At 39.8% G+C, this 26,559-nt stretch overlaps 1 protein-coding gene across 3 annotated transcripts in view; it reads right to left on the reverse strand.

Moving 5' to 3' along the window:
- Window positions 1-26,559, reverse strand: part of Sema1a (semaphorin 1a) — a 583,530-nt gene that overhangs the window by 52,767 nt on the left and 504,204 nt on the right. For all 3 annotated transcript variants that reach the window (XM_019051359.2, XM_019051360.2, XM_072301803.1), the window contains exon 5: window positions 1,081-1,143. In XM_019051359.2, coding sequence (XP_018906904.1) covers window positions 1,081-1,143 — 63 coding nt within the window. The remainder of the gene's footprint in view (window positions 1-1,080; window positions 1,144-26,559) is intronic.

Here is a 26,559-nt window from a genome sequence, read left to right on the forward strand (position 1 = left end):
TCGCCCGGTTGAATACTTATTTTTAAACTGAGTTATGACAATTTTTCCTTGAAATTTTTGTACAAGATAAAAAGCCCGATCGAGGTGTTTCGTGTATAACTAGTTAGGCAGCAGCCACCCGTCGGTTTTTTTTTTTTTTTTTTTCATTTGGTCTCGTAATTTTTTAGGGGGAGTTTTTTGGATTGGGCCGGGGTGGCTACCGCCACCTAGAATATTGCACCGCGACAAGGATTCTCTGTAAAATGCAAAGGAAAAATACATGAGTTTTCCGGGAGTTTCGAGGATCGGGGAAATTTCGGTTACGTCTGAATTCGTATACCTTATCACCGCGGCACAGATTTGGCGACATAAGAGATTGCGCAGTTTGATTAATTTTTTTACGACTGTTACGTTCGCTGGATTCAGGGGTGCGCGAAATTCTTCCGAACGAAGATTCGAATTGGTTTCTGCTACAAGGACGTGAATCCAAAAACTCGTGAGCCCTAACTTCGCACAGTGGATCGAGCCAATAGAAGAGGTCGGACAAAATTTGGAAACTTTAAACGCTTATAACTCCGTTTATACAAAACTTTGAGGATTTAAAAGTGGTCCCAATGGTTCTCTCATGAAATTTCCTTCAAGAACCTTCTCTTGAAATTTAAAATGTGACGAAATAAACATCAAAATTTGCAGTTTCAGTTAGAAAATTTCATGACCTCTCTAATTGACTCGATCCACTGTGTGTCGTGAAAAATCAGTGAAAGCCAGGGCTCACGAGTTTTTGGACTTGTGCCTTTCTAGCGAAACCGATTCATTTGCAATGCTCTATTATCATTACGATTTTAGAGCCATTTGGCCAGAATGCAGTTTTTTAGGCGCCATCTACAATTATTTTTAGGAGCAACTACAAACATGTTTTTAATGAAATGGGACATTTGTCAAGGAAAAAATTTGCGACACGAGCCACACGCACTAATTTTTCAGTGTTTTAGATAGAAAAATAAGAGAAAAAAGCAATTATGAGGATAGCGAGAACTGTCAATTGTAAAAAGCTCACTAAATAGATGAAAGGAAAAATTCTTAACGATTGGAAAGACTTACCTCGTCCTTTCCTTTGACGACGCAAATTTTGATGGCGTCATCGGGTGAGTACCAGACCAGCCTCTGCAACAAATCAAAAACAAGCATTAATATCAATGAAATGAGACTGAGAAAAATCGTCTCACAAGAGCAATCACTTAGAAATAATGAGAACGTCGTTGGCTATACGGAAGATTATCGCTGCCAATTTTCCTCATTGGAATTGTCACAGTTCCGCAGGAAAATTTTGGATGGAGATTTTGCAAGGTGCGAGATTGAAAGTTCGACACAAATACGCGGTGCGAAAATCCGGAAAAACCAAAATAACGTCTTTCTTCCAGGCGAAAATCTTTCAACTGAAGCCTATAATGTTCCATGGCAGCTATAAATGTAGGATTTTCAGCTTATTGCAAATTAATATTTTGATTATTTTGCAGCTTTTAAAATAAACGCACAACTTTCAGTCGCCCGCGGGAGGGGGATGAAAAACATTCTTTTTTAATGAAGTTGCAGTGAAAGTTGATTATAAGCTCGCATACATTATCCCTTTGAAGAGCTCTATTGAAAATTACTATCTCGATGAAATCGTTTTGTGACCTTCGCATAATTGATGGTTATTTGGTTACCGGCTTTACTCTAAAATGATGCATCGCCTACTCTGTCGTGCAGAGCAAAAACACCGTATGAGCATTCGAATGTTGCCAAATTTCCTATTAGGAGTTAATTATTTTCGAAGAGAGCTATGAATATTTTTCCTTGAAATTTATAGACTTTTTAATTCTAATCACAAGCCAAATCCAAAGAAAAATCGGAAGAAAAAAATTCACGACTTCTCTGAAAGTTCGCGATTTGTCGAGGGTAATTTGGCAACGCCTAATGGCGCATACGGCGTTTTTCCTTAAAGCGGCAGTACTGCAACTTACCCATGGCGAAACTCATCCGTTAGAGCAAAATTGTGCGATTACCTTAATCTGGCGTACTTGTGAGTTTCCAATACCCGCAAAAACTTAAACGTGAAGCCCCCGACCCCCACTCTTATTCCTCCTACTTTGCCCCCCTTTTTCCTACTCCCTTCACTCTCCCCCTCCCCATGACCTGAAACGTGCTAAATCGAAGGAAAACTAGCTAATGCACTGGCTTTGAACTTTCTCCGAGTTTTATCGGTAGGCGCATCCATCATCCCACTTGAGGAAGAAAATGAAATGACTCGATCAAACACGTTGCCGAGCTGCCTATATTCAGTTTCCTAATGGAATTCAACGTGCTTGTTGCAATGAAACTTTTAGAAATTCGGCAACAACGTAATCGATCAAAACTCTAGAACGGGGAAATGAATGGGACCCGATTTGGAGAGACCTATTCGGGCATAGAAGACTTATGCCGATTTTACGAGAGATCAAATCGTTACAAAAACTTTTGAGCTTTTGCCTTCTTTGTGAGGTATAAATGATATAAGAGTGTGCCGATCAAATAAGTATACCGCTGCCTGAAACGGCGTTGAAACAATATCTGAAATAGCGGGTATAGTAACGAGAGGAAAGGCGAATCTAAATGCACATCTACTCCGACTGTGATATGTAAGACATTTTCCGATTGTGAATATTATAATTTTCTGGCTGCTCCAAAGCGATCCAAAGATTGGCCTTGAAGATGACGATGTAAGCCTCCACAGTGACCTGTGTTCTTTCACGAACGATTTCTTGAATTCAACCTGTTGTAGGTAATTCAATACTTTCGGGCGTTTTTCTAATTCATGAAAATATTTGTATACGAGTTGTCCTTAAATTGCCCTGACACTTAAAGGGAAAAAGTCTATTCGGAGGAAAAGAGAATGACTTTCAAATTGAGGAAAACGTTAAACTCGCAGACCTGCTTTAAAGGCGAATTTTAAGCATTGAAAGCTCATCCTCTGACTTTCACCCTGACCACTGAGGAAAATTTCTTAAATATTTTGGGTTTTTCCTGACGATATACAAAGTTCTACTCAACTTTCCAGGACCTTTAGTTTTAACTCGGAACAAACAAATCGTGGTACAGGGTGTTCATAACAAACTGCGCCTCAGGAAGAACAAGATGATAAAATCCTGGATACAAATTATAAATTATCAATACCCTCTCTCCCTCAAATGAAGAAGTTGTAATTCCAATTTTTTTGTATTACTATAATAGTATATACCTGTAAGAAGCTGTGTCTCATTAGAAGGGCCAAACCCCCAAAATGGTTGAAAAGAGATTTCGGCCACATGAGCATCACGTGATTCTGACATTTTTCACGTCAGATGTAGTGTACAGAGAGAAAGATAATTACCATGTACATTCAGGTGTTACTCAGACACGCACTGAAATTAGTGAACATAATAACGCCTGGTAGTAGTCATTAAATGGCTCTTATTAACGCTTTGGGTAGCAATATCAAATTCGAAAGCAGTTAACAAGACATGAAAATGGTATCCTAAAGTGGGTTTTCATTTTTCTGCGCTATATTAAGAATTCCGAAACAAATGAGCTTCTGAAAATAGTCTCGTTTTTTAAATGATGACCTTCAATTTTGCTGACGATTTTCATCCGGTTCGGTAAATGCACATGTTTTTCCTCACTCTATTTCACTCCCTGGCAAGGCAGACTGTGTCAAAGACTGCTAGTCCCAACAGAACACGCGTTTGACGTAAGTAATGCAAATCATTTGCCTCACACGCGCTGTTCGAAGGAATTAGCATCTGCAGAGAAACATTGGTGAGTTCAAAGAAAGTGGAGACATTTTTACGGAGAGCACTTTCAGCTGAATCCTGAGCGCAATGCGCATTCTGGGTATCAATATGTATGTCAAGTTCTAACCATTAGGTAGGTTGTTTTGGAAAAATCGAAAATTCAGTCTCTAGATCGATCACTGAGGAATGTTCGTGCCGACATTAATGCTCTAAAATCTTTCGATTCAAAAAATTTCAGTGTCTCAATATGAATGATCGATAGGAGGAAATATTTTTGAATTTTTTTAAAATTTCAGAATATGATTTTCGGCACGGACCTTCCTCAATGATTGGTCCAGAAAGTGAATTTCTTTTTCCGAAAAAAATACACCAAATGAACGAATTGTGAAAAATATATCGATCGTTCCTGGAACGCAATTTTTTTTTTTCTTACTACTTCAATGACCCACAAGGGCTAATCCCACGCTTTAAGTCCCATCCCCCCTCCGTCCCTACTGAACCAGCCCCAGGCAACTATTGTTTGAGACCATCAAACTCGGGTCGCCTGGCCGGGAATCGAACCCGGGACCTCCCGATTATAGAGCAAGCGCTACAACCACTACACCATAGGAGGCCGACAATTAGCCATGACACATTCAGCAAGTGACAAGGCGTGAATGATCAATTATCGATATTTCCCCATTTGAAGCTGTGGTAAAAAATCTATTATTAAGGTGCTCGATGCGAACACCCTGTTTATCGATAATTTCCCATAGTTTTAAATGAAAGATAAATCGATACATCGCAAAACACGCCACGCCACTGATATTCTGCGATTTGCCGGGCATGAATATAAATCACTCGATTTCACCGTGGGAGTGCGTTGGCGGTGAATAATAGACCGTATTCGATAACGGTTCGATGTATCGTTTGGTTTAAAACAATAGAACATAACCTCGAACCAAACTGTGAGGATTTAAGTTGGAAAAGCTGAAAATGAGAAATTTCCTGACAATTTTACTTTGCATTGGCATTTGGTACTCAAAAGAATAAAACACCTGTTACAAAAGACCCGTTCCCTCCGATTTCTAAATTGACTTTTGAGGCTATGTTTATGTTTTGAACCAATCGATATCGATACAATCTCACCTGTTTGATGTATCGAATACGATCTATACGAGTCAAATGCCAAAGATATGCTGCATATTTCTTGCGTAGAGAGTGAAGTTAGGCGTGTATTACAGACTTTCCGGATGCGCTCATCGTGATTTTTGACCCATTTTATTGGTGCGATCGATATCAGTTGTATCGAATTGGATCCAAATAATAACACACCCTCTTCCGACGGACGCTCTAATTCGGTGTCAATCTATATCTATCATTCGATAGGTTATAGGACCACTTTGACGGCACATTTAAGAGATTCTACACCGTAATCCTGTAATCCTTCTCGGCAGGAAACACCCGACAAAAACAATACCAAATGCAAAGAAAAGTTACGACAGTATCGACGGTCGCCTTTATCCTGCACTTGGCAGTCACGTCTGTCACTCCCGCTGTGGTAACGCTCTGGAAGGACAAGCATTTTAGCGGTCAAAAATGCGACGTCGAAGTCAATGGCTGCAAACCCGTTTGTCCTGGAATGGAGGGCCGGGCTTCATCCCTTAAAGGGGATGCCCCTTGCGTTAATTTTTATAGAAGACCGGACTGTAAAGTGTTCATGCGAACTTGGCATTCGACTGACAAAGAAGATCCGGACTTCAAGTATTCTTCCTCTCAAGATTCGATTGTTTCCGTCGGGGACTGTAAACAACCGACCGAGGTGAGTACTGTCAACCTACAGCCTCAGTAGCGTTGACTTGGTAGTTCCGCACTTTCCGTCCACCAGGGTGTCTACTAAAACAGGCTGGCCAAAAATCAGTACTTTTTCAGTACATTTCCAAGAAATTCAGTACCTCCTCAACAGAAAAATTCAGTACTTTTTTAATACCTTCAACTGACGAAATTCGAAAAATTCCGTAAATTTGAATTTCCCGCTCAAATTGCGACAAAAATGAAAAAAATGCCAAACTTTCTTGCAATATTTCCGCACTTTTTAAGTACTTCCGGACCGCCCTTGAAAAATCAGTACTATTTCCGGACTTTCCGGAAATTCCGGACTTGTAGACGCCCTGGTCCACACACACGCATTATTGATTTCGAATTTTAGGAAAAGTTTAAAATCGTCAAACCTCAGACTGCTTGTGGGGTTCCTAAATATAAATAAACGAATTTCGTCATAAAATTATTCAAAAGATGAGAGGGATTGACTTCAGAAGAACAGGGTTTTAATCCAGGGTAGGAGATAACTTAACTTAGGTTACCTACACCTAACTCGAGATTTAATCGAAAAACTTCAGTATGAATTACTGGCCAAAATTACTCTTTCAAGTTTCAAAGACGGTGAAAAAAAATTTTTGCAAGTGTTCCTTGCACAGTGAATGACGTCATGTACAACGGATGATGTTGCTCAATATGAATTTCCAAACGGCAATCACTTCATTACATCATACACATACAAAATAGTTCTAAAATGAAATCCCAAACCATGAAAAGTCCAACAAAGGTTTATTTGGGTTAATCATCTTTAAAACAATTTTCACGATTCAATTTTGTAGTAGATGAACTGGTTGCTATGGCTTAGAAATGTTCAATTTTAATAACCTTAAGCGCCATTCAAAATTAAAATCGTTGGACAAAAGACTACAAAAAATTTCGGCGGCTCCATCCGCCATAGGTTTGCTGGTTTGAACTGAGAGCTCTGCCTACTGGAGAAATCGCACAGTTTCCCTTTTCATTCATGGTAAATATATTTTAAAGTTGGACGCGATACATTTGCGCATATCATAAATGGACTTATGCATACTTGGACCTCTGACAATTGGACACAGCGTTTGGAACCCTCTGCCTTTGGAAGTTGCATTTTGGACATTACTGTTTGGACATGAAAAGTTTGGACCCCAACATCCTTGAATCTGAATGTTACTAATGTCGTTGTTTCTTTTGCAGCCGAACAACACCGTTACATTCTTCGAGAACAAAAATTATAAAGGGAGGTACTGCAACCTACCGGTGAAAGGCTGCCAACCAATGTGCTCAGATCTGGCCGGCCGAGCGTCTTCTGCAACAGCAACCGCCAACTGCGTCAAATTGTTCGAACGGCCCAACTGCGAGGGTTACGTGGGGCGACTGGATGTTTGGGGCGATGCCTCGCGTAATTTTTACTACACGAATTACCAAGACAGAATCCGCTCTATCAGTGACTGTGAGAACAATACCGCTACATTTTATGAGGACAAACAATTCCAAGGGAAAAGCTGCGAGATTCAGGTGAAGGGCTGCCAGCCGATGTGTCCATCTTTAGTGAAGAAAGCCTCGTCCGCCAGAGGAAATTCCGTTTGCACGAAGGTGTACAGTGATCCAAATTGCGTCGGATATTTGGGTATCTTAACTATGGACGGGAGACTTCACCCTGATTTCAGCCGTGCTTACTATACAAGAACACCATACCAAGATAGAATCTCCTCCATCAGCGACTGCGTTGGCGATTCCGTGACATTTTTTGAGCACAAAAATTTCAGAGGGAAGCAATGCACTTTAAAGCTGACAGCAGGCTGCCAAAGGATGTGTTCAGAATTGGATAAACAAGCCTCGTCGATAAGGTCAGGCGTCCACTGCGTCAGATACTATTTCGACGCTAATTGCACCATAAATCTGGGCCATAGACTTTTTGGAAGATCTACGGAAGAAAGGAATTTTAAATATACATCGCTTCAAGATTCGATCTCTTCCGTCAAAAACTGCGAGGACCAACACTATTAAACGACTCAACTTTATAGTTTTAGTCTCCCTATTTTCAGTTTATTTTTATTTACAGATGTTCTTCTTTTTTTTTATGATGATTTTTGGTCATTGATTCAAGTAGCATGGGAATGAGCTTGCCAATTGAAATATGTTAAAATTTATATTATTATGGGTTATTGATTATTTTTATTTTTGCTTTATTGAAATTTTTAGTTAAGTGAAAGCAAGGATTTTCAAAATTATAGACAGATTTAACAATTTAAAATTTGATAAAGAAGTTTTAAGACTTATACCTATATTCACAATTTCATCTTTTCATCAAGCACTCCATTTATTAAAAAAAAATTTATCATATCCCAAATTAAATGATTAAAGCCGATATCACAACTACTACAAGAGCTATGTAATTAAAATGTGTAGTCTATCATGCATTAAATGTGTAGAGGTCTTGAGAAACAGAGTAACATCATCACTATGAGCTCTCGGACATCCTAAATTTTCATTTTTTGTCAAAGTTCGTTCTGCAGCTCTGCTGGACAATTTACATGATTTTTGTAGCTTTTGACGGATGATAGTCTCTGGATGAGCCGGCTCTATTTTAATTTTGGAAATACGACCCAGATGTTTTTACACTACGTTATAAATATGTGAATTCTTCCATTTAAACGATGAAGTGGTTCATTTCGGGTCACAGTCTGTTCTAAAGATCAACCAGACCGATTTGCATGATTTTAGCGGCTGTGGACAACAGGTATTCTCAAATTGAGCCTGCTTTATTTATATCAACTCATGGGAGCCTGCAAAGCGGCTTTGGAAGCGCGAAGCATCCCTCCAAGCATTGCCCAGCGTAGTGACCAAGGGTACCCTCTAGTAAACTGATACAGATTATCTGCAGAACCAGGAATTTTGAATGTATCTTTCTTTTGCGGAAATTAAATATGATACTTTACTGGTTTAATTAAAAAACTTAAGTTTTACAAGAGACAGGTGTGGCGAAAAGTTGGCCTAAATGCTTCATATAATTCTTGTATCGCCTCTCGCATAAGGCCTTAGCTTCAGACTCTTGTCTCACTCTAATACCATACTCAAACTTGTTAGAATTTCGTGGCTTAGCTTTCAAACAAAGCACCCATAAAAACGCATCACAAAGAGAGAATGATAATGTCCTTTGATGTACACTCAGGTGTTACCTTGACGTGCTGTTTGAAGGATCCATAAACTCGTCGCTCTTCCGGCGTACGTAAGGACGTAAGGGCGTTTCTCAATTTTCACGTGAGCCTTGTTTTACATATAAATCCACGTTTTCTAGGGCTCATTTGGATATAGAGATACGCCCTTACGTCGGAGAGACAACTAACTTAACGACGCATGATTGAAACAATGATAAATGCCTAATTCATCCATTGTATGGCAATCTAAAACTCTAACGCAGTGAACTGGATAAAAAGTTAATACCTTAATGTAATTATTTTCTTGGTGGTGCTTGACATCGAAGTTCAAATGAGTTTTGGTTACTTCAATTTGGCTAAAAACTGTGTAATTTCCTAAACACTGGCAATCAATTTACTGAGCGTTTCAGACGGACATTCGGTGCGTACATGTTTGCTTCTTATTTAAGTCAAATTTTTGGTGAAAAGGACTAAGGTGCTTGTACGGCTGAAAACGCGCAGATGATGACTGAAATCTGAAAAATATAAACAGGCGATAAAACCGTTCCATGCTCACTAATATTAATACTTAGAGGAGTATTCATTTTGAAGTAAATATGCAGGATGGTGAAATGTAAAATTCGTACAAAGGGTTCGAAAATATTTAGATCTCAATGCTACAAGCGCTGAAACGTTTTGAAAGGGAAAAGTAAACTGCATTATTTGCGTGCATAAACGAAGGCGTAGGGTTTTTATAATTTTTCAAAACTGCTTTATTAGCGTACTCAGATTTGGCCGTTAAGGTGATGACAGCGAAGCAACGTTGATAAATTTCTCTGTAGAGCGTTCCCGTGATCCACTTCTAGAAAATGAGACATGAAGCTGAGAGTACACTAAATTCTAAAGCAATCTTGGTTTTTTTTCTAGCATTGACGGTTTGCGAGAAAATCTACGGGGGACCTTAATTTCTGCATAATCCTCTCAAAAAATTCTGAGCATATGCCTTTAAATCGCACTGAAAGCTTTCAAAACGAGCTAATATCAGTGATTGTTGTCTATAGAATAGTTACACTGTGGGTATAAGTCGAAAAATCATCGACTCGTTTTGAGTCGGAGCTTTGCCAAAAGTTATGTCGACGTTTTGATCAAATTCCATAATGAATCCCTGTAACCAACTTAAGTTGTAGACAAGAAGATCCAGACAATAACGTGAATTACTTTGCTAGATTGAGTAGGAATCGATCGTATAATTGAAACCTACCCATTGCCGTATTTGCGTCGCATTTTAATCAGCCTATTGTGTATACATTCTGTGTTTCACTTGAACGAACGCCTTCAGCAGGGCGAACCACGACAAAGATACACCAAATGTCTGAGCAATTTCCAACTGCATTCGCAACAGTCTTCATTCTTCACTTCGCGGTAACGTCCGTCGCACTCGCACCGAATTCAGTGACGCTGTGGAAGAACAGGGACTTTGGTGGTCAGCAATGCACGATTGAAGTGCAAGGATGCCAACCGGTTTGTCCTGGGATGGAAGCTCAGACTTCGTCTCTTAAGGGGACTACTTCTTGCGTCAATTTTTACCGGCGTCCAAACTGCACGGCGTACATGAGTACTTGGCACTCGACCGACGGGGATGTTTCGAACTGGAAACACACGCCCTTTCAAGACTCCATCGTCTCCGTCGGGGACTGTAAACAACCGGTTTTCGTAAGTATTGCCAACATGCAGTCTCAGTAGCGCTAATATTTTGCATCCGCATTCCAGTGACGTCGCTTATTTTGCGATTGATCGATTGATCTGCCATTTTAACCCATGGAAAAAAAACGATAAGTAGGGTATTCGCAACGAACACCGTAATAATAGATTCTTTACCATTGCTTCGAATGAGGAAAAATCGATAATCGATCATGCACGCCTCGCCACACTGGGAAAAAAACACATTGGATCTAGAGTCCAGACTCTTAAAAACATCGACAAGAAAACGTACTCTTGATTCAATCAGAATCTAGCTTAAATCAAGAACCAAGACTCTTGATTTAAGCGGATTTCGTTTTGATTCAAGCAATAATCCGATTGAATCAAGAGTATTTTTTCTTTAGGGTCTGGACTCCAGATCCAATGTGTTTTTTTTTCCAGTGCTTTGCCCTGCCACGTCCACTTATAGATTATTTTAAAATAATGAAGGGACTTACTTTCTTTCAAAAGAACACTAAACCCCGAATGATTCTATGTGAAAACTGTTTAAATATGACGGTGACTCATTAAGTATTTAAATGATTAAACAAATGTGGGAAAAGGGACCTTAGTAGAAGGACACAATCGTTTCAGGGAATCAAGGTTGGCAAAACAATTGGAAATTGATTTTTTGACTGAAAACACTCTACAGAATCTGCAAAAATAGGACTCGAGCAGATCACTTTGCTTCAGTGCAAAAAAAAAAAATTAAGAAAATAAGACTCTAACTATGTCGCGCCCCATTGGTAGATGGTGAAAACTTTAATCTGTGTTTCCAAGGATTGGACTCCTATGAATTTAAGAACCAAGCTTCAGGTCATCATTTATTTGTGTTCCTTTACGGCAAAATGTTCCTCAACGATGCTTATATGCCTGATGAATTCATGGAGATTGATTATTCAATCTCATTAGAACTCCTTTTTTAAATATTTCAGATTTTAGAAACTGGAAGTTTAAGTAAACTTCATTCTTGGTTGCTGGTCTACAATGCAGGGGTGCAGAATGTTCACGAACTAAAAACCGATCGGTCGTTCGCGAACTGTTTAGGCAATGGGAACATTGCGTAGGCTACGACCATAAATAATGGATGACATATTTGTTCAGTTTTGATCAAAATGCGCTCCATTTTTGCGTGCACTTTCCAAAGTTGTACAAGTTCGCTGTGGTACATATTTTCGAAAATGGTGTATTTTTTTTCCGAAAATACACTAAAAATAGCGTACGCCAAGAACCGAGACCAAGCCTGCCAATCGGGCTCGAGGAGACGGCGCAATGCGTGAAGTATTCCTCTAGTTTGGCAGGCGTTTTCCGCGCAAAATTCAAAGTTCCGGAAATTTTCTCCCGGGAGATAAGGTCCCTCTTCACAGACCCACACACATATTACGAAACTATAACACTTTCTCGTACTTATTCACAATAATCAACAAGAGCTTGGCTTCTTTTTTGACGACTCACAGACTTTAAGGCAGAGTAGAAAAGTTGGATGAGGCAAAACGCGTGATACGACTATTTCGACTTACAAGTAAGTAAAATGGCATATCCACGAAATGAAGGAGAACGTGAAATCTTTTCAACTGACTCACAGACTTTAACGCAGAGTAGAAAAGTTGGATGGGGCGAAACGCGTGATACGACTATTTCGACTTACAAGTAGGTAAAATGGCATATCCACGAAATGAAGGAGAACGTGATTTCTTTTCAACTGACTCACAGACTTTAACGCAGAGTGAAAAAGTTGGATGGGGCGAAACGCGTGATACGATTATTTCGACTTACTATTAGTTGAAATTGCATATCCACGAAATGAGGGAGAACATTGCGTTCTACATCATCCTTACTATTCGGTTCGTCAAACCGAACGTTCGGTTCGTAAAACCGAGCTTGTGAGGTTAAAAGAACTAAACCAAAAACGCAGGGCCTGAAAATTCACCCGGAACTACTTAGAGTCCTTTTATGCTGATAGTCAAGACAATGTGAATCCATTTCTGATTGGTTCGCGTATTTTGGGCCTTCACAGTGTCACAGACGGGAATAAAGATTACATTCACACCGATTGCAAAAATTATAATCTGGAATGGACCAGGGAATTACGGGTTCGGCAAGGAACAAACGGAATGAGAGAAGGAACGCAAAAAGGAATTTGAGAATGGGCCGGTCAAAGATTACGAAAAACGTTCAATTTCAGTAATCTTTATTCCCGTTTGTGACTCCATGAGGGGATCTTGTCTTGACTCTCAGTATAAAGGGACTTTAGAACTACTGCACGGTATACCACTAATGTCCATTGTTCGTTTTACAGCCCGCGAATACCATGACGTTTTACGAGCACAAGCGTTTCGGAGGGAGGTTCTGCAACATACCGGTGAGTGGCTGCAGACCGATGTGTTCCGAACTGGAAAACCGAGCTTCGTCCGCTGAAGGAACCGCTTCCTGCGTCAAACTGTTCAACGAGCCCAACTGCCAAGGTTACATGGGCATGCTAAATCTTTGGAAAAACGCCAACGACAATTTCGCCGACTATACTTATCAAGATAGTATCTCTTCCATCGCGGACTGTGACAACAATTCGGTCACATTTTACCAAGACTGGAAGTTTCATGGGAAAAGGTGCACTCTGCCGGTGAGAGGTTGCACACAGATGTGCCCGGAGTTGGATAACCAAGCCTCGTCCGTGGATGGAAACTTCCTCTGCTTAAAGGTGTACAGTGAGCCTAACTGCGGTGGATATTTGGGTTATGTAACACCTACTGACGAGATACACAAGGATTTCTATAGAACGTATCTTCAAGACACGATCTCCTCCTTCAGCGACTGCAATACCAATAACTCCGTTACATTTTTCGAGAGAAGGGAGTTTTCAGGGAAGAGATGCGACATACCGTTGAAGGGCTGCCAACGTATGTGCCCGGAGTTGGACAATCAAGCGTCGTCTGTACAAGCAGACGCTGAGTGCATCCGCGTCTACGATGATGCCAACTGCACGTCTTCCATAAGAGTTTTACTGTTCTACAAACATCCTTATACAAGGTACTTCGATTTCGATACCACGGACATGCAAGACAAAATTTCGTCCGTCAGTGACTGCCACTATTAGCGATGGTATAAAACTGAACTGCTTAAACTAGAAAAGATAAGATGACGACTGGATTAATTATTATTGGTCGAAGAAGAAGAGGAAAGTATTTTTTATACGTAAAATATTTTGCAACGCGAAGAGAAAAACTTGCTACATAGCATCACGCGGTGGTATTCTTGCAATTCTCAAGTAGAATTTTGCAACAAAAAGGTTGCATCGAGATTGCAAGAATATAGCACAATCATCGCAACTCTTTTGCAATTTTCCCTTGCCAAACTTTGGAATAAAATGGAAATAATTATCAACTAATACCTAAATTTTTACACTCGCTTGAAAACTCTCGGCTAGCAAGGAAACACGTACATCGTTTATCTGTCACAATCCTATTTAATTGCTTATGTACGCACTTTGGATGCATTTATCGTCCAAACATTTCAATAGACTTGGAACTTTACTGTAATTACTTCCACGACTGAACTGCAACTGTGTAACACAATATTATTGGTTATTATTACGATTCAGATAAAATTACAAAATTCCTTCGTCGAATTTTTTAAAAGTACTTGGGCTGTACGGATTGAAAAAAATAGCTTCTGTGGAACATTAGTAAGGCAAGCAATGCGTTTCTCTGATTTGCAGAACCAATTTTGTGCGGAACTTGCGTCCGTTTCGCAGATGTAGCAAATTAAAATATGCTAGTGCATAGACCTTTATTGCAAATTTCGCAAACTCGGGTTATATTAAGCTGCAATATTTGCACAACAATTTTTTTTAAGATACTTTATTCATGTACTGTTGCTTCTTCCGCATGCACGCAGATGTATATTGCAGGGAAAATAAAATTAAATTACTTTTACCTATTACATTTATTTTTCAAATGGATCGCCGTTGAGATCCGGGCAATGCATGATGCAGAAATCACATGGTCGCTGCAAAAACATTATCCAAGCCAAAGTAAAAATGTTTTTAGATTCTTGTGAGACGCGCCAGTTGAAAAAAAAAAACGGAATGAAGAGGGGATAGGCATTAAGCCCATGGTTTTCTCTCATTCAAATGGTCGCTGACAACTGGACTTGATATATTTACAGTCTTAACCATCACAGACTCATCTGCTTCAGCGCCCCGGTGTTAAAATATGTTGTCATTGTTGCTTTATACATTTATTTAAAGGTGCTTTAACAAAGCTGGGTCATTAACACCTAGAGCAGGTCATTGCAGGGATTTATGGTTCCGTATACAGTTTCGCGAAAAAAACTAGCCTCTTACACACTTTCACTAACGCCGCTTTCTTATTGTATACAGTAACTAGCTGCTCTACACAATAAATAGTTAGAGTGCTTAATAAAATAGCATTATATAATTTAGTTAAAGACTTTCCTTATTTTATACAATAACTGGTCAATGTATACATTCACTAAGTTACAGGATTTAACGCTAACAAATCAAAATAATGACGGAGCTTCTATACGCGAATAGAAATTGTAGGGGTTAGCCCCTCAAATTGTGGTGCTACCCCAATTTGATAGATGATGTGAATATTATCTTTTAATTATGCTAGTACCGCTACATTTGGTTCAAATTATATCGTCAAGTTCGGCAGTCCGCAAAATATTTCGAAACGCCGAGAGTTAAAACTCCGGAAAAAGAGACGAAAAAACCATAAAGAAGATGAAAATACATCAACTGTAGGAGATTATCGAAAGCCAAAGTGCGAGACCACTTCTGCGACGTTGCAAACTATGTGTCGTTCTTTATTTTTTCATTGGACATCTAGTCAACATTATTTCTTGAAAACTTCCTTGATTTCTCCTATGAGTAGAATATTACGCCGACATTTCAAGCTATATCTGCCACGCAACGCAAAAACGCCGTAAAAGTCATTTTAAATTTTTTGGAAACAATGTATCATAGCTGAAAAACTTGTGTACCTTGGAACAGTATTTTTACAGAATTCCTTTGCAAATACTATCAAGAACTCAACCTGAAAATTTGAGGTGCATAGGTAAACCAGTTTTTATTTTATCAAGTGTTAAGTTCCAAAAAACGCGAGAAAATCTTGATGGATTTACGGCGTTCTTGCTTAGCACGGCAGATACATGGATGTATTTCTATCAAACAGAACTATGTGCATTATGACGTGAGCCCTGTTATGCACATATTCCTATGGATCTCAGGGCTCATGTCTTAATGCACATAGTTCCGTTTGATAGAAATACGTCCATATGGTCGACTCATTTCTCTTCGAAAAAATACAAGAGGAATAGAGATCCTGAAACACCGCAATGGAGACGCGTGGCTCCGCACTTTATCCATCGATATAATTATGTCTATCAAACCCTAAAGAGGGGGTGATTGCGTCTTTTGGTGGGTTTTTGTCTCCTCCGGAGATTTAACGTCCCGCATTTGAGTGCAATCTCTCGTAACGTCGAACTTGACGAAAAATGTCACGACTTTAACTGTGCATAGGGTCTGTATTTCACTTTGACGAACCCCTCTCGGCAGGACAAACGAGGGCAAGAAGATACCAAATGTTGGAGCGATTTGCAACTGTGTCCTCAGCTTTCTTCATTCTTCACATGGCGGTGACGTCTATCGCAATCGCACCCAATTCAGTGACGCTGTACAAGGACAGGAACTTCGGTGGAAGGCAATGCGAAATCGAAGTGCAAGGATGCAAACCGGTTTGTCCTGGAATGGAAGCTAAGACTTCATCTATCAAAGGGAACGCTCCTTGCGTCAATTTCTACCGCCGGCCGAATTGCACGGCGTACATGGGTACTTGGCATTCGTCGGACGGGGATGTTTGGGACTGGAAGGGCTACCCCGCTCAAGACTCCATCGTCTCCGTCGGGGACTGTAAACAGCCGATCTTCGTGAGTATTGTATACGTACAAATATATGAGGACTTATATGTAACAACAGCGGTCGCTGACATCCGCCATTTTTAGGGCAAACGCTTTTTTCGAATTCTGGAATCCTCAAGAATTCCCGTGCAAAGTTTCAGACTTCTAGGGCAATTTTTCGGCGAGATAGGAACTGAAAACCATGTTATTTCTAAAAACAGCGGATGTGAGAATCCACTGTTCTCCCCCGCCGGCGCGGCAGGACATGGTAGAGATTCGAATCCACTTGCGATAACTGCTCGCGCACTGACCAAGAACTATAGCTGACACTCAAATTATACGTATCGGGACAGTCTCGCCAGAATTGTTGATTTTTTAACTGATTTTATAATTTGTTCCTTATTTTTGTTCTAGAAGTTACAAACGGTCTGGTTTTTTGCTCAATTGTATTAAATGACTCAGCATTGACTTACTTTCGGTTTATTTCAATCGTTTTACCGGCCTTAACCCTCCTGAAGACTTTGTTTCATGCATAAAAAAACGTTTTCAGTAAAAGTAGCGGATGTCACAGTTTTTTCGAATCGTTGTTACTCCTTCAATTTTTCACTTAAATAGATCGCAAAACGTGTGTTTTTTACAGGAGGGGTTGCTCTTCATGAAAATCTTTATAAGAATCCTCTGAGTTCTACGGGCGGCCAAGTGCAAAGCTTTGAAAACTTCAAATGCTATTTTCTCACAATGTGAATATTCGAAATCCGCTATTGTCACAGATAAGTCCTCATATACATAAAAAAATGACCGAATATTGTTTCGGGCGTATTTACGCGAAAAGGAACTGTGAGAACAGGGTTTGCGAGCGACGTGCTTATTTTTAGTTTGAGTATTCTCCTCATCTTGCACCCACATCCACTTGGAGATGATTTTAATACGTTGAAGAATCTTTAATAGACGACTAGACAAGGTATGAAGTTAAGAATTCTGATACTTGCTTCTTAACCAACATTTCGCGTGAAGCACGACTCGCGAGACGAACATTATTGAAATCAACTCCTGACTGAGATATGAACGTTTTCATTTTACAGCGGCTACGGGAAATTTGAATGGACCACTAGACAAGGCACGAATTCAAGCATTCTGATACATGTTTCTTAACCAGAATTTCACGTAAAACACGATTCGCGCAACGAAAATTACTGAAACCAACTCCTAACGAAGATTTTAACCTTTTTATTTCACATTGGTTACGCGGAATTTGAACTGCCCACTCACAAGAAACTCAAAGCTCTACGTGAGTCAAATCGCGCACTACAACGGTTTCAGCAAGCCTCTCAATCGAGCAATGTTCATTTCCCCTCTATGTGCTGTTCAAACTATAAGCAATTTGCTATAGCTGAGCCAAAGCGTCAATATTGAGGTTACCAGATTTTTATATCGCAAGAGACTGCCATGATAGCGTTTAGCGCTCGATGTGAATCACGTAGAGCTTTGAGTTTTCATGAGCGGGTGGTTTGAATTCACGCATCAAGAATCACTAAATAGCTTCGTAAGGAGTTGATTTTTGTAATTTTCGTTGTGCGCATCGTGTTTTACGTGAAATTTTAGTTGATTAGCATGTATCAGAATGCTGAAATTCGTACCTTGTCTAGTGGTCCATTGCCTGGTCACAAGAATCGCGATACTCTACGCAAGTCAAATCGCGCCTCAAAACGGCATTGTCAGACTTCTGAATCGTTTCGCAGAGACTGCCACGGTAACATTTAGTGAGCGATTTGACTCACAAAGATCATTGCATTTTCATGAGCGGGGGTTTTGAATTCACGCGTCAAGAAACATTAAATATCTTGGTTAGAGGTTGATTTCAGTAATTTTCGCTACGTAAATCGTGTTTGACGTGGAATGTTGGTTAATAAATAAGCATCAGAATGCTGAACTTCGTACCTGGTCTAGTGGTTCATCAAGAAGGAAAAAAAGAAGAAAAAAACCAATGAGACTCAACTGACTCCATGCGCAAAACGTTTTAAAATAAAAGTCGATCATAAAATTATTTGAGCTATAGGATGAATAACGAAAAAGGAACGTTAGAAGAAAGACGCGTCCTTCTAGATTTTACAAGTAATTTTACAAGTAAGATTTTACAGCTAGGATTTTACAAGTAAAGTAAGATAGTCGGAATTTAATTTTTTGACCGAAAAACACTCAACAGCTATTTACCTCGAATAAAGTCTAAAGAGGGCCATGTTCAAACCTACAATTTAACCGTCTCATAAGTGGTGTGGCGTGCTTAGCGATATACCGATTGATCTGCCATTTGAACCTATGGAAAAAGATCGATGAACAGAATGTTTGCAACGAATACCTTCATAATCGATCTTTTACCATAACTTCAAAGGGGAAAATATTAATAATCGATAAATCACGCCTCGCCACTGCACGTGTCATCGAGATCAAAACCAAAAATACAGGGCTCGAGACGAAAAGTCACCCAGAACTACTGCACGGTATGCCACTAATGCTGATTGTTCGTTTGACAGCCAATGAATTCCATGACATTCTACGAGCATAAGAATTTCGGAGGGAGGTTCTGCAACATACCGGTGAGCGGCTGCAGACCGATGTGTCCCGAGCTGGACAACCGAGCTTCGTCCGCCGAAGGAACCGCTACCTGCGTCAAACTGTTCGACCAGGCGAACTGCAGAGGCTTTTTGCGCTTGCTGTATCTTCAGGACAACGCCAACAGGAATTTTGCCGACTTTATTTCGTATCAAGATAAGGTCACTTCCATCGCGGACTGTGACAACAGCACGGCCACATTTTACCAGCACAAGGGTTTTAAGGGGAAGAGCTGCGAAATCCCGTTGACAGGTTGCAAACCTATGTGCCCGGACTTGGACAACCAAGCTTCATCCGTTGACGGAAACGTATTCTGCGTGAAGGCGTACAGTGAGCCTAATTGCAATGGGTATCTGGGCATAATATGGCAAGACGAGTCCACCCATTCGGATTTCGATGGCACGGATTTCCAAGACAAGATATCATCCGTCAGCGACTGCGCTAGCAAAGAGACCGTTACATTCTTCGAGCACAAGAAGTATAAAGGCAGGAGATGCGACATACAGGTGAAGGGCTGCCAACCGATGTGCCCGGAATTGGATAACCTAGCTTCGTCTGTACAGGGCAGCGCTCAGTGCATCCGCGTCTATGACGATGCCAACTGCACCAACAAGTTCACCAATTTTACATTCCAATATCATCCTTTAGATTCCTACGACGATTTCAAAGGCAACGACTGGCAAGACAAAATTTCTTCCGTCAGTAACTGCTGGTACAAACCGTACCAGTGAAATAATCACAAATGAAACCAGTTGAGCTATTTTAGCGGTCGATTAACTAGTTCAAAATGAAAAGAAAATAAGTTCTATAAAGAAAAATTGTTTGCTTGAAAAGAAAAAAAACTTGCTAAGATAGAATCGTGCGCTGCTCTGCCAGCAAGAAGGATTACAAAAATGACTTCTGCGGAACAATTGCAATTTGTCGTTCTGAAAAATTGCTGAATCAGTTCTTTGCTGCGCATTTATTCAGCAGATCCTCATTCTCTAGGGGAGTTTGGATCGCTGAAGAATTGCGCGGATCAAGAACTACGGGCACTTTTTTCGAAGACATAATTAATGGAGAATTTGCATGCAAATTTTTTATTGCTTCATCTGAAAGTGCTTAACGAGCTGATTCACCGAGTAGTTTCCACTCAAACACGAAATTCGTCAAATTTCAAACACCTGCAAATTCTCTATTGCGCGGATGTCGAAACCGTCTCGAAAAATGTTCTTTCCTCAATAAAGAGTCTAGTGCCTTGAATTGATATTTTCTTTTTTCATGTCTCCTCTCATATCGTCGATCCTCTGGCGTTAGGGCGTACATCAATATCCTTGCGAGCCTTGCTTTACATTGAAATTCATGCTTTCTGAAGCTCATGTGGAAATTGAGATACACCTTAACACCAGAGGAGCGACGATATACGTTAAACGGTTTTGAAGATTGCGAAAAAAATCAAAATCTTGAATCGTCAGATGGATATATTTTTGCCAGACGGAACTACGTGCATTATGCCGTGAGCTCTATTATGCACATAATTTTATGGGTCTCAGGTATCGTATCTTACTGCACATAGTTCCGTTTGGCAGAAATATGTCTAAATATAACCTACAGCCTTCCCAGCATAAGGAAATATACATGGCAATAGAGGCACGGCCAAAAAATGTGTCCCTTATTTTCACTTCACAAACAAGAATGAGAAAAATATTAGAAATAGAATGGAACATCAACTGTGCTCAGGGGCCATTCATAAAATGCGTGACGCTAAATTATCGATTTTTCAAAACCCCCACCCCCCTCATAACAATTTTATGACGTTTAAACTATGATTCTTTTATCTTCCTTTATTTTGCATACGAAACAAGTCAGTACAAAATATACTTACAGATAATTAGATATAAATATCTATTCAAGCTTCATATTCTTTGTAAAGATGTCAATAGCCTAAGATGCTGAATGTCTGTGAGTAAATTAACTAACTAACTAATAGCCTAAGTTGCTGAATGTCTCTAGATAAATTAACTAACTAACAATAGTATACGTACATTTAATATTAATTTAGGAATTTACCTCTATATAGTGAGGAGGAAAATAAGTACCAAATTCTTACATGTTAAATAAAAATGTCTTTTTGTTTAAAAACTGAATGGTGCGACGCTCTCTTCAAACAATATAAATTTCTCTTGAAAGAAATAATTCATCATTCGTCAAAATGTTAAATTTTTATCCCACCCGCTGTAAAAGGTCTCATCCTCAGCGTTTTGGAGGTAAAATTGGTTGGCTTTCAAATAATGCCCGCATAAAAACGTATCGCAAAGAGAGGATGATAATGATCTTCAATGTGCACTCAGGTGTTGCCATCAAATGCTTATGAATTGTTTAAGAATCCATAAACTCGATAACGGGAGATCAGAGCGATGAGATATGCATAACTCACCTATGTAATGACACTTAAAAACCCTGTTTTAATTGATGTTTTTACTTCATTCTTTCATGTCGGTCTTGAACATCAAGGTCCAAATGTCGAATGAGTCTGGGTTACTTCAATTTAACTAAAAACAGTCCCATTTTTGAAACATTACCAAGTAATTTAGTGGGCATTTCAGACGGATATTCGGTGCGTACATATTTCCTTCTCCTTTCAGTTTGATACAGCCAAATCCAACGAAACATTTACTATGATCTTAAATATAAATATATAGGCGATGCTACAATTTCACGATTACCAGAACCAAATTTTAGCGGTGAATTTAATTAGAAAAAAAATGAGTAGGAGGGGAGGAGGGTGTTCTAATTTGAACGTGAGACTCTAAAAATCAGCCGAATTAGTCATGCTAAGGGAGAGTTGCTAACCGAAGGAAACAAATTTTGAACTTTTCAAAGATTTTTTCTACATTAACAAAAAAAAAGATGTGACCTTGAAAATATGTGCGGGTTAAAGTTGTACTTTTGTCTCACTTTATGTTGTGTAAACCTTATGTTGTAGAAGCTTGCAGGTTGCTCGCACAAGGCTGAAACATCGAGCTTGTTACCTCATACAGAATCACGACAAGTGCACATGTCGAATAGTCATCGATTTTTTCCTTTTTTTATGCACTGCAAAAGGTTGGCAACTTCAAAAAGTTTATATAAAACTCCGATAAATTAGGTGTATATACCGGTAATTCTAAGTAAATCAATTCCAATTTGAGTCAGTAGAGTCAAAATTGCCCAACCCTTTTATTGGTATTCCAATGCTCGGAATAAGAATAAACGGGTATCGATGGAATAGTTAAAACCTACGTTGCATTTGAATCTTTGTTTTATTTACAAATTATGTTTCACTTGAACAAACGCTTTTCAGCAGGGCACACGAGGGCAAGAAGGTACAAAATGTTCAAGCAATTTCCAACTGCATCCGCAACAGTCTTCATTCTTCACATGGTAATAACGTCGGTGGCTCAGAATTCAGTGACGCTGTGGAAGGACAGGAACTTCCGTGGTCGGCAGTGCACGATTGAAGTGCAAGGATGCCAACCGGTTTGTCCTGGAATGGAAGCTAAGACTTCGTCTCTTAAGGGGACTACTTCTTGCGTCAATTTTTACCGGCGTCCAAACTGCACGGCGTACATGAGTACTTGGCACTCGACCGACGGGGATGTTTCGAACTGGAAACACACGCCCTTTCAAGACTCCATCGTCTCCGTCGGGGACTGTAAACAACCGGTTTTCGTAAGTATTACCAACAGGCAGTCTCAGTCGCGCTCGAATTTTGCGTCCAGTTCAAGGATGCAACAGGGATTTTGCAAAAAATGAGGGAGTCCCTGTTCCTTAAAGGGCTTTGGGAGGTTAGGGGACTCTGGAGGTTAGGCATCGCAGTGTGCGAGACAGCGATGTGAAAGCAACGCTTAAGTATTGATGTATTTTGCGTTCGCACATCCACGTTTAGGATATTTTAAAGTTTTGAGGGTATTTTATTTTAAAAGACATTCGAACCTGAGCAATTCAGTCATGAAATTAATTGAATCATAACGATGATCATGATAAAGGGGCTTTGGTAGAAGAACGCAATATTAATGAAAAAAGGATTTACTCAAGGCAGGTAAAACAATCGGAAATTGATTTGTCGATAGAAAGCACACTATACAGAATCTTTAGAAAAACAATTCAAACAGTTTAGTTGGTGTTGGTGTTAAACAGGCGTAAAGTAATTACTCCTTTTGTAGCGACAAAAACACCGTGTAGAATCATTTTTGTGTCAGCTTCCTCTTGCGTTGTTTGAAGGCACTGCACATCGGTGCCATCCGAAGATTGCACGTTGTTTCTCCAACTCACAATAAATTTCAACTTCTTAATCTTTGCTGACTTCAAAATTTGAATAGAAAGGAAGTTAGTCAAATCATCCTTCGTTTTGTCATGGGCCAGAAGTTTTCCCATTGAAATAGATGCAATTTTCATGTCTGCTGATATTTTGTAATGAATTGGTTCATTACCTTGCTGACGGCGTACTCTTGTGTCATTTTTCAGAGAATTAGCTTGGTAAGTATCAAAAACAATATGAGTTTCATCGTAACAGCTGAATTTTTTAATCAACCAGTTGGAAAAATCCTTTGCGAGATCCTCGCACGTCTTGAGCCCTGCTGGCTTGAAGTAGCAGTGTAAAAGAGCCATACCGTCTATTATGGCTGCTTTTTTTCCACTCAAGTCTGGCGATTCATTAGTGACTGATGAGGAATTTCCTTCATCTGCTTGTTGTATTGAAGTTCCTGGTAGAGATTCCAAAATGGACAGGAGTTTCGATTTATTTGTGCAGTGAAGCATTCTGCCGTCGGGACCAAATAATGATTTAGGCAACGCGGAGAACTCGTATGTGCTGATGTTAAATTTTACATCGACATCAGGCCGACGTCGCGATGCAATTAACAATCTTGAAATTAAAGAAAAATCCGTTTTCATGACAATTAGACGGTCTTTGTGGCATACTTTTATCTTTTTTGATGCCGATGCAAATGAATTATCTTTAATTTTTGTCATACGAGACCAAAACGGAGTGGTTTTTTTTTTCAATTCTTTCAGAAAAAAATTGTTTCTCAGCAGTTTTGCCAATTTCTGCAACATTATTGACAAAATTGCAGACCTCTTTCGGAAAAACGCGATTCGTGAGAATATGGGTTAGCTCTGAATTCTTGCACTGGAAAGGATTCGTCGTATTCTCAAATTCTGCTTTAATCTTTAGGACGTTTTCATCCTGGCGCTTTTGAATTTTTGTAGAAAGCTCGTGATGCTTCGACGAAAGTTGATTTTCTCTCCCTAGTAACTTTTCCGTCTCGCTCGCAATTCTATCTAATTCAGGATACACAAGGAAAAATCTGTTTCGAGCATTATCATTCAGCGTGATTCCGATGAGACCGCCGAGTACTTTCAGTTTCTTGTTTATGTGTTCAAGTGCTTCTATGTGAAAAAAACCGGGAATGTTTGATTTTTGCAATATCTAATTATCGATTACAGAGATACCAGTAAAATATGTGTAATCCGACGAAAAAAAAACATGATTTTTCAGTCATTATATCTAGTTTGCACGCCTAACAGAGTGCTTCCTAGATTCAAGACTGCTTTAAGAGCAGTCATTCATTGTGTCAAAATGGATGGCAAAGGCGTATACGTGTGATCAGATGAATTTTAACTTTGAATTTGGTTTGAGAGGCCCCACAAATGTATTAAATCAGGACTACCGCTGTGTGTAATTGCTTTTATTCTATCCATGCCTGCCATTTTAGCCGCCATGTTGAATTTACGAGCTTCAATATTGGCCAAGAGTAATTTTTGACTTCATATTCGTAATGTGCGACCCAAAATACATCAGAAACGATACCCCACTCGACGCCATACGCCGATACCAAAAATACAGGTTTCGATCGGCGGCCATTTTGGCCGCCATATTGGATTTTGGTTTTTTTTTATGGGCCGTACAGTGAGTTGTAACTCTGTTTTGAAACCTGGGACCACACAATACAATCATTGGCCGCCTTACTAGACGGCCAAATGAGAACTCAGCGATTTTCGCGCCGGGTGGGTATTTTCAGCCGCCATGTTGGATTTGCGACATTTTTTTTGATCGGAGGGTATTTTAAACATCATATTCGGATTTTACGACCCAAAAAACATAGGAATCGATACCTCACATGCCATAATACGGAATTTTCAAAAATAAGGCCTACCGAGCGGCCGCCATTTTGTTTTTGGGCTTTAGGCGCTTCCTGCACGATTTTCAAGGTTATCACCATCCAAATTCTGATTCTAGACATCATAACGAAGAGATTGATACCACTCGCCAACTTTTTTCAGAAAGTTGCACACGGTACTGGATTTTTGTACATATGAGAACAGACTAGCGTAAAGCTGCAATTTCAACGAAAACATCGTTTTCTGAACCAAATTCTCCTGACGTGCAGTTATGATTGTGATAAATAGGCGTATATGTATATAAAGCGCTTGGTATAGAACTTGCTTTGATCGCTTATTCCAACGTTATACTTCCGGTTTGATTTGACATTTTCGGGCATTGAGTGTCCTGGTATGTTCATAGATCAATCTATCCGGTGTCCACGTCAAATAAGTTCACGTATTTTTAGACTGCGATAGAAAATCGCACGAAATCTTACGTTATTATATCATGAAAAGAAAAAAGAAGAAACAAGCCGGTGAATCTTCTGTCGCAGTCTAGAAGTGCGTAAATTTATTTGGCGTGGACTTTACCTTGATTTTGCATTTATGGACGGATCATCCTTCAGGGACGGTCATAGATACTAACATTCATCTTTTTACCTTCTTAAAAATGACCATTTTTATACCATTTAACTGTCGAATTCAGACGAAGCCTATGAAAAGAATGCCGCACAGTAGATCGAGTCAATTAGAGAGGCCGGACAAGAAGTTTTTTGCTAAAACTGCAAATTTCGATGTTTATTTTGTCACGTATTCAAATTCAAGGGGTGCTTTTGGAAGAAAGTTTCACGAGGAAACTAATAAAGCCACTTTGGGAACCTCAAAGCTTTGTATAAACGGAGATATAAGCGGTCAAAGTTTCCAAATTTTGTCCGACCTCTCCTATTGACTCAATCCACTGTGTGCCGCCCAAATCTACTGCATACAAGGTGTGCCATTAATGCTCATTTATCGTTTTGCAGCCCGCGAATACCATGACATTCTACGAGCACAAGCGTTTCGGAGGGAGGTTCTGCAACATGCCGGTGGGTGGGTGCAGACCGATGTGTCCCGAACTGGACAACCGAGCTTCGTCCGCGGAAGGAACCGCTACCTGCGTCATGCTGTTCGATAAGCCCGACTGCAAAGGTTTCTTGGACACGCTCAATCTTTGGAAAAACGCCGACGTAAATTTCGAGCGAGAATGGTATCAAGATAGTATCTCCTCCATCGCCGGATGCGATAACAATTCGGTAACATTTTATCAGAACATGGATTATAAAGGGAAAAGCTGCACTCTGCCGGTGAAAGGTTGCACACCGATGTGCCCGGATATGGATAACCAAGCCTCGTCCGTGGATGGAAACTTTATGTGCGTTAAGCTGTACAGC

Source organism: Bemisia tabaci, chromosome 6 (genome assembly GCF_918797505.1).
Source record: "Bemisia tabaci chromosome 6, PGI_BMITA_v3".
Classification (NCBI taxonomy): domain Eukaryota; kingdom Metazoa; phylum Arthropoda; class Insecta; order Hemiptera; family Aleyrodidae; genus Bemisia; species Bemisia tabaci.